We start from the raw sequence: 13,529 nt of genomic DNA on the forward strand, positions 1-13,529 counted from the left end.
TAAAAAAATAGTATTAATAAAGTATTCTCACCTTTAAATTAGGTCATTTGGGAATTGATTGCACATCTTCGAAAACCTCCCTCTCAGAGGGGGGTCGTCATGGACCATGACTCGTGGTACTGGTGAAGTACAGACTGTACTGTACTGTACAATACGAGAAAAAAAAATGTATGTTCACAAGGAATGTATGTAGTACGATACTAGGACCTTATCCCACATGGACATGCTGGTGCAGACTTCTGTCGCCGCTTGGGTGTTCAGCACTAGCTTTTTACGACGGAGAGTTTGTAATGAATGTAATGTACTCGTGGATGTTGCATTTACGCATGTGTACCTCTTCAGATTCCTTAAAAATATTTCCTAAAAAGATGGGTGTTCGGTATGGTGGCAGGGAAGCAATAAGCCATGCAAAGTATTTATTAGCCCTACTTAGGCCCAGCAAACACTGTGTGAGTGGTGGCAATGGTGCAGCTTGTAGTAATCGATCCATTAAAAAAAGCAAAGGGCAAAACGGTTCGGCGTTCTGGTCTTCCTGAAATGTGTGACTTTGAGTTCAATTATGTATTTGAAAATGAGGTCTCACGGTAAACTACCAATACCAAATACGTAGATGCTGTAGTATCACGCGTGTATGCTGGATAGGCACTTGTAAAATTGGATAGGTTTTATGTCCACGCACATATATGTAGCATCGGGCGATCCATGCCCTGAATTTCACTCATATCTTTCGTTGACTCATAAGGTGAGTCAACATGTAAATATCTATAAAGCATATGGATAAGTCAAATGATATCGGCACCTAATAGAGGCTTGGAATATAATACCCTGAACGAAAGGTTTACGGGTGCTGGACCTCAAACGTACGATGGCTTTATTGTGTCCGAATTAAAAACACCGGAGCAATGGTTAAGCTCTCCCAGCGCAAAACCGAGCACACGATCTCGAATAGCCAGTAATCCGACTTAAGACGATTGTGATCATTGATAGATCCGGCCGTCACGATCTCGCACCCTGCAGGCTCGTCGTATTCGTTATACAACCGGTTAAAATGTGTCCTATAAAACAAGCGGAAAAAGTTAGAAATTGAACAGCAACACGAGCCTTCAGCTGGCTAGCTTACCAGTGGAAAACGTCGATCAAATATTCGTGTGGCTCAAGTAAATTCGTGATTTCTGGCGACGAGATCGAGCGGATACACAACGTGTAACCTGTAGTAGTTTGCAAGCGAAACAATACCTGGACCGAGGTGAAGGTCATTGGAAACCTTGGCATTCGGTGGTCTCGACGGATGATCAGCAAGTCATCGTTCAGTACCTGCAGCACCTCGAAGCGACTCTGAACAGAATTATCAAATGCCAGGTTCTCCAACTTTGGGCCATCCAAAAATGAGTTCCAGCTCTTCGTGAAGACGTGTTGTGGGTCCTCGAATGGAAAATGCTTGGTAAAACTGTACTGCAAAGCTTGCGAGTTCTGGTCGAACTTGCGTTTATCAGTCCATCCCATAAAACTTGCCCCTGTAGTGTCGAAGTCTTCACTTTCGGTAAATTTCTGGATCTCTTCGTAGGATTCGCGTACAAGGGCATAGCCCTCTGCAATCGAAAGAGGACGGAACTTGGCAGCGAAAGAAGAGCTCGGAGGTACACCACTATCCCAAATTGCGAAAGTATCTGCTTGGGTTTCCTCTAACAGACTACTGACGGTTCGATTAAAGTTTTTGTGTTCTTGTAGGAGATTCTGAAGAACTACTTGATCTTGCGAGAGAGCATGTGCCACCAGCGTAAGCTCCGAGTATTTTTGCTGCAACTCGTTCAAATTTGCAGTAGTTGCATCCCCGAGGCTTTGCCATTGTACCAGGCTGAAAAGGGCTCCAACTTCATTCCGTTTTTCCATTTCTGAGTACATTTCCTCCAACCGCTTGACTTCCTCTCGCATACTTTTAAGGATTCCCTGTCTTCGTTGCCTTGATTTCTTCTCAATAGCCGAACGTCGTGCTCGTTTCGCTTCAGCAGCGTCTTTAATACAGGCAGTGTCTTTGTCACTTGGGCTCAAACCTCCGATTTCGTCCACGTATTTTGCCGACGGCACTCCTGAAGGAGGAGGTGTTGCGAAGCGGACATCCATTGACGGCACCTGTTCTTCAGTCTCTGGTTTCGACTGCTGCTCCACGGTCTCTAATATGACCACAACAGAGAGATCGCCGCCACTCGCTTCCATCCGTGGAATGCTGGCAAAGCTTGAGTAGACGCAATCTATTGTGGACGAAAACGGCGGATTCGACTGGTCCAACGGCTTGAAAGCCTACGTCAATTGTTGCGGATACAACGCTAATTCGCAATGAAACGTGCGAAGCACTGCGGAAAATCGCGGATAGAGAGCAACTGCGAAAAACGACAATTGTCACCGAGGATGAGGGACATCTGCCACGCGTGTGTGGTTGGCAGCCAACTTGGCTATCCAAGTCACTTGTAACGCGCTCGAGAGGTTTTGAGTTCTGGGCGTGGCCAATTCAAATAGTCGATGCAAGTACCACCAACACTGTGACCTATGAATAACGTGATTGTGACCTACCGTGCAAAATCTTGGTAGAGCGCGCTTGACAACTACGGTACATGTACTTCGACAGTATCCTCATAAAAGAACTGGGGTCTCCGACGACAAATAACTTACGCGATCACAGTCGCCGTAAGTTCAACGATCAAGTAGATTCGTTTTCTTTGCGAATGCAAATTGCGTTAACACCACTTGGCCGAATGCTTCGAGTCTTCGGCGACAACGTCCTGTCGGCATGATAATATCTTACTGCCCCAAAGAGTTAAATGTAAAACGAAAGTCATTGGCAGGAATAAATAAACCGCTCCAGTGCCCGTTCGTTCCTGTAATACTCCACACACACCCTGGAGCTGCTTCTACTCTTCTCCCCTCTAACGAAACTCGATCAGCTAAAACTCGAGAGGATTGGCACCGTATGCGATGGACCACAAAGTTACGACAGACTATACCCGGCTGCTCGGGAATGCGAACGTCAAGGTAGCCAAATTCCTTCAAGACCACGCTATCTTAGCAAAAAGACTGACTGGTTGGACGAGTCACTGTAGGTATATGTTCGAGCGAGGCCATGCGCTGACGGTCAAAATGCCCCCGAAGACATGTTCGAAAGGAAGAAGGAAACTCCGAACAATATTGTGATCAAGGTACTGAATTTGTAGAGCATGATCGACCTCTATTGGTTGTTCAGTACTTAAGTATGGATTTGTGTTGCGTAGGACACGGAACGAATGCAATATGGAAATCACGCTTTCAGCTTCGACAACGTAGGGCGGAGACGGTAGTCGCAGATGGGATTACTTCGGTTGTTTGGCTAACGTCAAGTTTTTTTTTTTGCTAAACTGCAACAGATTTATTGGACGGATACAACTCAAGAAACTTTGTTTGAAGCGGTAGGAAATTGCAATGTAGTTTTAATAGCTGCGCTGTGTTTAATCAATTCCGTGTATCCTCTGTCTTGTAGACGAGCAAATGTTTGGTAGACTACGCTTTGAAGGGCATCAATAGTTGCTGCTTCGCCTATGGACAGACAGGATCAGGCAAGACTTTCAGGTAAATAACAAAACACAAGCTCACTTGTTGGAAATTATGTTAAAGTTGGCGTTGCTGTTAATGATGAAGCATTTTCGGAGAACAAGGAGGAGAAAAAGTCGGATTACTTTCAAGGTCGATTGAGTATCTCTTCGACATGATAAATCGTCAACAGAGCAAAGCCAAGGTGCGTGTGATCTTCTTTGATTTTTTTTCTATCACATTTTTTACTAAATCAAAAATGTCGCTTTGTAGGAAGTGACGCTGGTTGTCAGCTTTCTCGAAATCTACTGCGATCGTGTCCGCGATCTTGCACGAGCGTATGTGAAAACGTGTACGTCATACCATCGTTTACTAACAAACTATGCAGTTATCTCAAGAAAACTGGAAGGCCTGTATCGTACCAGACGTCCAGCAGTACCGAATGGTTTCTTCGTCAAGTAAGCTAAAATACTCCCGGAAGTTATATATGAGTTGTTTTACGAGAACGTGATCCAATGCATGATTCGAGCAGCAACAGCAACTGATTCCCCGGACCGAGAGCGCGACAAGGTATGTTTCGTAGCATAGTGTCTGAGTTTTACATTTCTCCTAAACAACTGTCTGTCGCAACACAGTTTCAGCTCAAACCCACCAAAAGTGGAAGAAGACTATGATTACGAAAAAGGTAAAAAAAAAAAAAAAAAAAAAAAAAAAAAAGCGGCATTGTATCGTATCTAGTTCTGATCGTGTGCGGTTGGTTATGCATTTTCAAGCAAATTTTGAAATTCACGAGGATGCTCAAGGCCGGGTGTTTGTGAAAGATTTATCCATGGTCACCGTAACCTCAAGGGAAGAGGTGGATGCTATCGTACAATGCGGATTGAAATTGCGGTCTACACACGAAACAAAAATGAATGCTGTGTCGTCACGCTCGCACACGGTGTTCACCATCCACGTTTTCCAGCAAGGTGCTGTTACAACTCGTTGTTGTTTTCTACCACGTAATTAACATGATTTGTTTTTTTCGAAGCACGGGATTCTGAAGAGGTGATTTACGGAATGCTTAACATGGTTGATCTAGCCGGGTGCGTTCATCGATACACAGTACAAGATTTGTTGATTATTTATCACTACTTTCTTATCTGCTGTAGGTCTGAACGTTTAAAGAAAAGCGAGTCGGACGGCCAGCGATTGAAGGAGGCACTACATATTAACTCGAGCTTAAGCGCTGTAGGCAAGGTTGTGATGTCGCTGGATCCAGAGAGCGGCTATAACTACATCCCTTATCGAGACTCAAAGCTTACACGTCTGCTGCAGAATAGTATTGGTTCGCTTATGTCAACCAATAAGGTTTCGTCACTGTGACGCTGCTCTACTAACGTATGTTGCGATGTGTATATGCTTACAGGAGGCAACTGTTTTACCACTCTCATTGCAACTATCCACCCGATGAAAGAGCACTACGAAGAGTGTTTGGGGACTCTGCAATTTGCTAACCGATGTCGATCCGTACAGAATCAGGTGACACATTCAAATGCCGAATTGCATAGTGTATCTTAGTCAACTCTAATGCAACATTTCCGTTTGTTAGCCTCGCGTCAACCACATCAATGGTACTATTGCAGACAAAGATCGGCGCATTCGTAAGCTTCAAGAGGAATTAAGCATCGTGCGCCGGCAGCTCGAGGGTTTGCGAACTGAATACAACAACAGATTCGTTGCCACACTGAACGAACTCGGTTTCCAGGCCGAAGAGATATCGGAGAACGGCGAAATTAAATTTGCGGTGCGTTGTCGAAAATTCTCCGATGATTTAGAAACCACAGTGTTGACAAGCTGTACATATCTGTAGGATGGTATGGTGCTGAAGTCTGTATTCGCTGATGAAACCAACGGACAAGGTGGTGCGGATTCGGGCGCGATTTTCAAGAGCAAGCACCACGGTACTACAGGTCATGCCCAAAATTTGCTAAAAGCAAATGGTACGTTCGAAAACATAAATGTACTAGACCTCGGTTATCACTGATTTCCACATTTTTTTATGAAAAGCGATAGAAACTCGGAACGATAGAGATCGTTTACGCCAGAAATATGCCAATGCAAAAAGTAATTTTGCTGTGGTTGTGGTGAGTACTTGGAATGTTGATACCTTTTTGATATAGATCTAATGAGCATCATCGTCGTCGTTTTCTAGACTGAAGCCAATAAGGAAAAGGAGAATGCTCGACGAACAATTAACGAACAGAAGCGAAGGATTGCCACGTTAGAGAGTTGTTTACAGCAGAAAACGAGTGAGTATGATCGCGCTTTGGCATCCGAGGCGGTGCGACATCGAGAAGAAATGCAGGCACTTCTTCGGCGAAACAACCAGACGAATACCAGTTTTGACGCTAAGTCTCTCAGTTATCAACAATCCTTCATCAACCCGCTAGGTGAGGATTGCGAAAACTCAAGAGATCGAGAGAAGCAGTTCGAGCAGGTGGGATTGTTCACTACTTCAAGTATTGTGCTTTTCAGAATTCCAAGTAATATGCAACTTATGTGTTTTGTTATGATTCAGAAACTACAACACCGAGTGGTTGCATTGCAAAAATCAAAAGAGAATGAAATCACTCTTATCAGGCAGCAGGTAATTTGAGCCGAAATTGTCGTTACTGCTTTGTGGCTGACTTGAAATGGCTTTACTACTCCAATAGTATGAGCAATCTCTGGCGAGTAAAACTGAAGAGCTTAACACCGCAAACAACAAACTGCAGCAACTACAGCAGGCAACTACGGAAAATATGGATGTGGGTAAAGGTGTTAAGCGTACGTTTACCACTTCATTTTGTACTGATGCTAACCTGTATGTAGAATATCCGTGAGGACTGCGTGGAGCTTTACACATATGTCGGGCGGCTAGTAAGCGCTGTAGACACAAGCCAACGGTACGAAAAACACAGTGAAAGTATTGTAATTCACCCAAGTTACTAACAGTGTTGCTTTAGAACATTTTCATTACCGAAAAATATCCTAGCCGACCCAATGAAGCTCCGACACATGAAAGCTATTGTACGAAAATGCTATTCCATGTTTTGACAGTTCTAAATCTTAATCTGTGCTATGCTAGATGACGCCGGCAGCAGCACGACTTCCCATACAAACCTCACGCTCTGTTGTGCCGGCGATAAACCGAATTAAATTATCTCGACCCGTATCAGCGCCAGTGCGAAGAACAAAAACTACTTATGCAGCAGCTCTACGGGATCGGGTAAGCCAATCATTCGACGATCCATTCGACAATGACCAAATTGCATACGATGCACGACCCGAAAGAAAAACCGATAAACTTCGACCTCCATCTGGACAGAGAGCGGATGAAGGTGACGACAGGACACAAAACTCGTCGGAATGTCAGCGTTTGATGAAATTACTTGAAGAAGAGGTACGTCATGCTGCTTTTTTTTTTGGTAGAATCAAGTGCATGCGCTCTATAGCTAAAATGTGTTCATCTACGTTCGTCATGCGAACAGCGCAAGAAAAACCGTGCGTTGAAAGCTGCGAATGCTGCACGTACTCGCCAGAAAATAGATGTCTCCGATCGTTAAATTATAGTCTTAAGTTTTAATCCATTTAAAACTCTCCCGCAGTTCGTTCTTCGCTTACATCTATTGCGTTGCTCTCTCCTTCGTAGGCTTCTTGGCATATCCAACAGGTGTACGTAGCGAGAATTAAAGTTTTGATTATTTTACAAACATGATGTCAACCTTTGCATCGTTCTGGGCGCAAAACTAACAGCGTTCCCACACATATTTACCGCTTCAGTAGCATATCTGAGCAGTTCATCCCCCCTCGACTGAGTTTAAGAGAACTAGGTAATCTGCTCAAATCCGTTTCAACAATAGCGGCGCGACGCACGCGTTTTCCCAGCGCAAAACTGAGCAGATAAGCTCGAATAGCCAATATCGAGACTGGACCTGGTTTTGATCTTTGATAGATCCACCAGCAACAATTTCACAGCCTGCAACGTTGCCGAATCCGTCGTACAAATGGTTAAAGCGTGTCCTGTGCAACAGCAACAACAGTTAAGAACGACAAGCTTTACTATGCAACACTTACTTCACGTACCAGTGAAAAGCGTCGTAGAAATACTCGTGAGGTTCCATCATTTTCTCAATTTCAGGTGCTGGAATTGTGCGACTGCACATCGTATAACCCGTGGGCGTCTGCAGTCGGAAAATGATCTGGACCGAGAAAAACGTCATGGGCATGTTTGGAATCACATGGTCTCGGCGGATAATGATCAGATTATCGTTCAAAACCTGCAGCACTTCGAACCGGGTGCGCACAGATCTGTCAAAAGACATTGCCGCCATCTTGTCGCCGTTCGAGAAAATATTCCACGTCTGCTTCAGCAGTTTCTGTGCACTTTCAAGGGGGAATTTCTTGGTAAAACAAAACTGAAGTGCCTGTAAATTACGGTCCACCTTGCGTTTATCTGCCCACCCCATGAAACTCGCACCGGTAGATTCAAAATTGTCTGCTGCGAGGAACCTCTCAATCTCCTGATAAGCCGCACGTACGATAGCAAAGCATTCGTCTGCGGAATGTTGTCGAAATGGTGCGGAGAAGGACGAACTGGGGGGAATTCCGCTGTTCCAGATTTCGTTTTCACCTTCCGACAGATTTTTCAACGTTTGTTGAAACTTTTCGTGAGTTTGCAGCAACTCACGAAGAGCAACTTGGTCCTTCTCCAGCGCATGTGCAGCCAGAGACAGCTCGGAATATTTGCGTTGCAATTCGTCCATAGAAATTGAGGAAAAGCGTGATCTACCATTCGAATTCAACGCTTCTCTTCTCCTGGTCATCTCAGTGTACACGTCTTCAAGTTGCTTGACCTCGTGTCGCATTCTTTTGAGCATTTCCTGCCGTCTTTGCCTCGATTTCTTCTCAATGGCGGAGCGTCTCGCTCGTTTCGCTTCTGCCGAGTCTTTAACTGTTACAGGGTTCTTAACACTTGGACTGATACCACCGACCTCGTGTGATGTCGACGGGGGCGGCGTTGCCATCCTCAGACTCGTCAGTTCCTCGCTCTTGATCCAGTCGTGACGCGTCGCCACCGTCGGCTCGTCGCATTTTTCCATCTCGGACAAGTCCGCGATGGCCTCTGAGAAGACTCGATCCATGGTCGGAGTCAGCGGCGGCAGCATCACGAGCTCCAATTCTTCCAGCATGTCGTCATTCATCTCCATTTTCAATGGATTTCTTGAGCGCAAGAGGGCGAAAATGCAACTGAATCGAACTAGCGAAGTGGTGTGCTAATGCCCAAAGCAGACGGCATTCTGACCTTTGCTAAATGTAAACGGAAAATAGGTCGTCGTCTCATTTTTGTGCTGATGTTAATCAAATTGTTTTTACCAATAAAATTTAAATAAATCGTTTTTACAAGAAAAAACTGATTAAACGAATCACATCAACAGAGATTGATAGTTGAACGATTTTTTACCAAAAGTAATACAATAATACCCACCACATAATTAGCTACTAATAACATGATAGTATTACCGACTTGACTGACTGGTCTAAGGGATAGTACTGCTATATTAGTGGAGTATTACTACTGTTGATCTTGGTGGCCACAAAGATACCTACAGAGCCACATTTTCGGCATCGCTGGTCTCGATATGCTTGATCACCTTCTGGTTGTGCTTCAGGAGTACTTGCATCTCCGCTCGGTAGTTATCCGTCCGAGTACGCCGATTGCTCATTACGACCGGTAGAGAAAACGCGTTCCTGAAACGCGTTGCTCTTCCCAACCAAATCCGAGCAAGCGCTGCAACTGATGGGAAGCGAGAGCTGCCGACTTCACGAAACCAGCGCAGAATATCGACATGCTCACAGACAGGCTCGACTCGCCAACACACGACCCCGTTTCAGCGTACCAACAGAAGCGGCGTGAAATCGTCACTGGTCTTTGTCTTCTCCGGTGCATGCTGCACAGCAGTGGCGACCCAGTCAACCGTATGTTGTAGCCATTTCTCCAGCACTCTGTCCGCTTGCTCGTGCAACGTCAGCGTAGAGCTTCACCTTCCGCCACAGCCTCGATCGGAGTGCCACAAATCACCTCGACGTCAGCGTAAGTGACAAGGTCAAAGTTAGGCGATGTCGTAACAGCGGTAGTCTCAAAAGCGTTGAGATCATGAGCGTGAAGAGAGCAGAACATCTCCCGATGCGCATCAACCAAAAGCTTGCTGGCTGCGCTGACAATCTCCGAACTTTGCTGGGATTGCTGGGTTTCTCCATCACTTGCGTGCTTTTCAGTTTCAGGTGTGGTCGAAGGTGCTATCAAGGATTCCACCGAAAACTTGGTCCGTGGATCGAGTAGAAGGATCAAAACCGTCTCGGCAGTGGCAGTCCCGATTCGTTTCTTCAGCTAACCCTTCATCCGCGCCAAGCAAACACGTGCAAGCCCGCTGAAAGTTTCACCTGAGATCAAGATGCGACGAAACGTATCCACTGTGGTCATCGGATCTCGCGGTGCGTTGAGATCGAACATCGAGAAGCTGTTGCTGTACAACCGATCGGCCTCGAACTTCAACAATACGATGAGCTCGGACGCTACAAGGTCACTCCGCTGCACTTCAATCCGAGCAAGGTCCGCGATTGAGCCCACAATTGACTCTATCTCCGCCATCAAACGCCAGTCGGCGTGCTCCAAGCACTCGAAGACCGATGGATCGTCGCCCTTCTCACGGCACTGGAAGTAGTATTGGAACGCTGAGTAGTTCACAATGGATCTTTCGAGTAGCTTCACCGTGAAAGCAACACGAGTGTCGCAGTCTAGCGTGGGGACAATCTCTGGTAAGCCGTAGAACGCTTGCGTCTTCTCCAAGCGCTGGCAGCGCTGTTGGGTGGAGAAATAGTTGTTGAGAGCACGCACGCGCTTGATCAGATCCTGCCCTTCCTCATAGGGGTTTCCAACCGTACAGTAGCGTTTTCACGCTTACAAGAGTTCGTGGCTGGATCATACACGTCCACCGTTTCCTTGTTCTCCCTCATTCCAATCGCGTACTGCAGGCACAAGTTCAACACGTGCATCGTACAGTCGGTGACAATCGAGTCCTCGAATAGCTTGGAGGTCTTTCTAGCCCTTGCAGTGGTTCCAATACCGTAAATTGAGTCATCGCGGAGATGTCAACATCGTACAGATCGCGAATACGCGAGCAGATCACCCACTGCATGTCTGTAGCTGCATGCGATGGGTTTCCAACAGTGAGAAGGAGAACAATCTCACAGTGATTCCAAGTCTTGTCGATGAACGAAGCGGTCGTCCCGAGCACACCGACCTTGCCGTTTCCGGTGGTCCATCCGTCGTGGTGCAGATTTAGGAATGGGCCATGAGCTGCCTTGAGCTCTCGCTGCCTGTCTTATTACTGTACTTGAATCATACCCCAGTCAGTAGGTCTCGGAACGTCGATGCAGCTAGTATCGTAGCTCCAAGGTTACCGGTCAATCGCTGAACCAAAAGCTTGAAGCCTTCACTCGCAACCGTGTTGTAAGCTAGCCCCGAACTGATCAACCAGTGTGTAGACGCTGATATCTCGCTGAGTGGGGGCCCACAACTTCTGGAGTGTTCCGCGTCGTTTAACCGCGCGATCATTCTCAGCCGGCGAAAGTGATCGCCTGGAGTTACTGGCATGATCAGTGGCATCGTCAATGTTACGAGTAGCAGCTTCCAACCTTGGGCTTGCCTCAGCTTGTCCAAGCTGGTGGTCTTCGTGAGCGGCCACCATGTGCGCGCCTTCGCGTTGGACGTGTTGGTCCAGCGGTGCAGAGTGCCTTCCCAAGCTCTAGCCGATGCGTAAGGCCGGCAAGTCAACTCCTGAGCACACAAGAGACACTTGTCGCGATCACGTGTCTTCACGAACGGTGTTGCCAGGCGATGAGCAACATCCCACACTTCGTGACGGCAATTTTCCTGGCGGTAAAGAACAACCCCGAGGGCAGTGTTGACATTTTTGTTTTTACATTTTTTACATTTCCATGTAAAAACCGCTTTTTACAGCATTTAAAACACTTTAACACAGACTTTTTTACATTGTTGACGTAAAAAAGATCTACTTGAAGTATAAAACTCAGCTGGAGCCGACATGCCGTCATTCCTACACTTATCGAGTTCCCAGTCAAAAGCTGGGAGCTCGTGTCGCTCATGGAGTTGCTGCCCGACCATCAAAGCGATCTTGCAGAAGCCCCCAAGCGGGGTCGACCTCCAAGTTCTCTCAGCTCGAACTTCTACAGACTAAACGAGAAATGTAACAAGACCATGTGGTGGACAATATGCAAGTACTGCTACGTTGCCCATGTAAATGACAAGGCCAGAGTCCCATTTCCTGTCAGCATTCACGGCCGAAAAGCTTCCTGGGAGAAGCATCTGTCTGATTGCAGTTACTACGTGCAAGCCACGGGCAAGTTACTGAATAAGGAGAGCGACACCAGCGAGTACGAGGTCAGCCGGTCTAACAAGCAGCAGTGTGCACCACCACCTGATTTTACTTCAGCAGAACAGCGGATGTTCTGGCGACTCTTACTGGAGTTCCAGGCGGAAGCGATGCTACCGGACTCTTTTGTGGAGTTAATGTCGTTCAAGCGATTGCTTACATTTCTGAACGCTCGATGTGGAGCTACTGGCGCCGTTCCAAGTCGCCAAGTTTTAGGCGGGCGGGTTCTTAACGAGTATGCTGACCTGCATTCAACTGAGCAGCGTAATCACGTTATGGAAATTCAGAATCGAAGTGGTGCCAGAGTTAATTTTTTGTCGGATGTGTGGGAAAATATTGCAAAGCAGCATGTATTAGGCTGCCAAGTTGCTTTGTTTGGTCGAATGATGACACATGGGTTGGTGCCTACCGGTTCTCGTCACGATGGGCTAGCAATTGCCCAACAAATGGAAGATGTCATGGAAGAGTTGATTGCGTCTCAGTGGAATGTGGGCTCAGCCGTGACCGATAATGCTGGTCAATGCCGCAGAGCGCGAGGTATCTTAGCACTCAGATATCCCAATATTGTGTTTTTATTTTGCTTTGCCCACGACGTGAATAACCTCGTTAAAGCAGTTCTCAAAACTGTTTTTAAGCAGGTATCAGAAGCTGCTGCTGGTGCTGCGAGCTTTCTGAATACGTCTACCTCTAAATGGCTGACCCGAGCCATTGAGGCCATGGAGAATCGCTACGGAGACAGTTTTGCAGTTTTTACGTTGTGTGAAACGCGCTGGAACTCAATGCAGGCGTGCTTTGCGTCACTCCTACGCGCGCGCGGAGCTCTGGAAGACTTGGTTTTTAAGTACAGGAACGACAGCGATCTCCCTTCTAAACTACGGATTTTGGCTGACAGTGAATTCTGGAACAAGTTGGAGAGCGCCGAGAAGGTTGTGCGACCTTTATGTACTGCATCGTTCCGCTTACAAAGAGATGAGAATACAGTCGCGGATGTTGTTCGCTCATACATGGACGTGTACATTGGTTTCGCTGCCACAGAGTGGAGTCATGTTCTTGTGGAATGTGTTGAGACTCGATGGAACGCGTGTGAGCAGCCATTGTTTATGTTAGGATATTTTCTCCACCCTCGATACGTATCCGAAGCAAGAAAGTTGCCTTCAACTGTCCTTACCCAGCTGGATGATATCTGTCAATTTGCGCAATACTACTACTGACGATTTATCGGAGACGATGACAGCACCTTGCGTGGTGATGTGTTCGATTGGATAGAGGGGAGCTATACAACAAGCCGAGTGACAGACTTCAGCTCGGACTTGGTTGTAAAATTCTGGCAGTACCAAAGGAAATCGAAGCCTAGCAGCAAGCTTCCGCTCTTGGCGCTCACCATTCTGGCGATAGCAGTAAACACAGCGACCTGCGAACGCCTCTTTAGTGAGCTTGCTCTCATACACACGCCAAAGAGAAATCAAATGGCGACTGAGAAGACCCTGAAGCATC

At 46.6% G+C, this 13,529-nt stretch overlaps 6 protein-coding genes across 10 annotated transcripts; 2 read left to right on the plus strand and 4 right to left on the minus strand.

Moving 5' to 3' along the window:
• Positions 1-781: 781 nt before the first annotated feature.
• PPTG_08796 (hypothetical protein) lies at positions 782-2,324 on the minus strand. The gene is made up of 2 exons (XM_008903517.1): positions 1,121-2,324; positions 782-1,055 (listed from the first exon to the last, which is right to left on the minus strand). Exons 1-2 carry the CDS (start codon positions 2,212-2,214, stop codon positions 872-874), a joined length of 1,278 nt encoding a protein of 425 aa, XP_008901765.1. The 5' UTR covers positions 2,215-2,324; the 3' UTR covers positions 782-871.
• Positions 2,325-2,520: 196 nt separating this feature from the next.
• PPTG_08797 (hypothetical protein) lies at positions 2,521-7,184 on the plus strand. Of its 5 annotated transcripts, none has more exons than XM_008903520.1 (25): positions 2,521-3,027; positions 3,096-3,191; positions 3,264-3,311; positions 3,396-3,437; positions 3,509-3,597; positions 3,667-3,763; positions 3,832-3,896; positions 3,947-4,016; positions 4,091-4,128; positions 4,194-4,243; positions 4,332-4,526; positions 4,589-4,643; positions 4,710-4,885; positions 4,967-5,079; positions 5,150-5,344; positions 5,411-5,540; positions 5,608-5,684; positions 5,753-6,037; positions 6,119-6,187; positions 6,255-6,347; positions 6,412-6,485; positions 6,546-6,609; positions 6,668-6,808; positions 6,908-6,982; positions 7,071-7,184. In XM_008903520.1, the coding sequence occupies exons 1-25, from the start codon at positions 2,971-2,973 to the stop codon at positions 7,143-7,145; spliced, it is 2,469 nt and encodes an 822-aa protein (XP_008901768.1). In that variant the 5' UTR covers positions 2,521-2,970; the 3' UTR covers positions 7,146-7,184. The 5 variants fall into 5 exon arrangements, with proteins under 5 accessions (XP_008901768.1, XP_008901769.1, XP_008901766.1 ...); XM_008903521.1 differs by having other exon boundaries at positions 5,753-5,849; positions 5,991-6,037; positions 6,668-6,982; XM_008903518.1 differs by having other exon boundaries at positions 6,668-6,982.
• On the minus strand, positions 7,132-8,896 carry PPTG_08798 (hypothetical protein). The gene is made up of 2 exons (XM_008903523.1): positions 7,666-8,896; positions 7,132-7,602 (listed from the first exon to the last, which is right to left on the minus strand). Exons 1-2 carry the CDS (start codon positions 8,787-8,789, stop codon positions 7,422-7,424), a joined length of 1,305 nt encoding a protein of 434 aa, XP_008901771.1. The 5' UTR covers positions 8,790-8,896; the 3' UTR covers positions 7,132-7,421.
• Positions 8,897-9,185: 289 nt separating this feature from the next.
• On the minus strand, positions 9,186-9,305 carry PPTG_22395 (hypothetical protein; the record flags this gene model as incomplete). The annotated part of the gene is made up of 1 exon (XM_008903805.1): positions 9,186-9,305. One exon carries the CDS (start codon positions 9,303-9,305, stop codon positions 9,186-9,188), a length of 120 nt encoding a protein of 39 aa, XP_008902053.1.
• Positions 9,306-9,607: 302 nt separating this feature from the next.
• PPTG_08799 (hypothetical protein) lies at positions 9,608-11,330 on the minus strand (the record flags this gene model as incomplete). The annotated part of the gene is made up of 5 exons (XM_008903524.1): positions 9,608-9,879; positions 10,024-10,497; positions 10,545-10,681; positions 10,744-10,959; positions 11,080-11,330. 5 exons carry the CDS (start codon positions 11,328-11,330, stop codon positions 9,608-9,610), a joined length of 1,350 nt encoding a protein of 449 aa, XP_008901772.1.
• A 416-nt stretch (positions 11,331-11,746) lies between these two features.
• On the plus strand, positions 11,747-13,246 carry PPTG_08800 (hypothetical protein; the record flags this gene model as incomplete). Its single annotated transcript, XM_008903525.1, has 1 exon — positions 11,747-13,246. The coding sequence occupies one exon, from the start codon at positions 11,747-11,749 to the stop codon at positions 13,244-13,246; it is 1,500 nt and encodes a 499-aa protein (XP_008901773.1).
• Positions 13,247-13,529: the final 283 nt, after the last annotated feature.

This window comes from Phytophthora parasitica (genome assembly GCF_000247585.1).
Source record: "Phytophthora parasitica INRA-310 unplaced genomic scaffold supercont2.16, whole genome shotgun sequence".
NCBI lineage: Eukaryota > Oomycota > Peronosporomycetes > Peronosporales > Peronosporaceae > Phytophthora > Phytophthora nicotianae.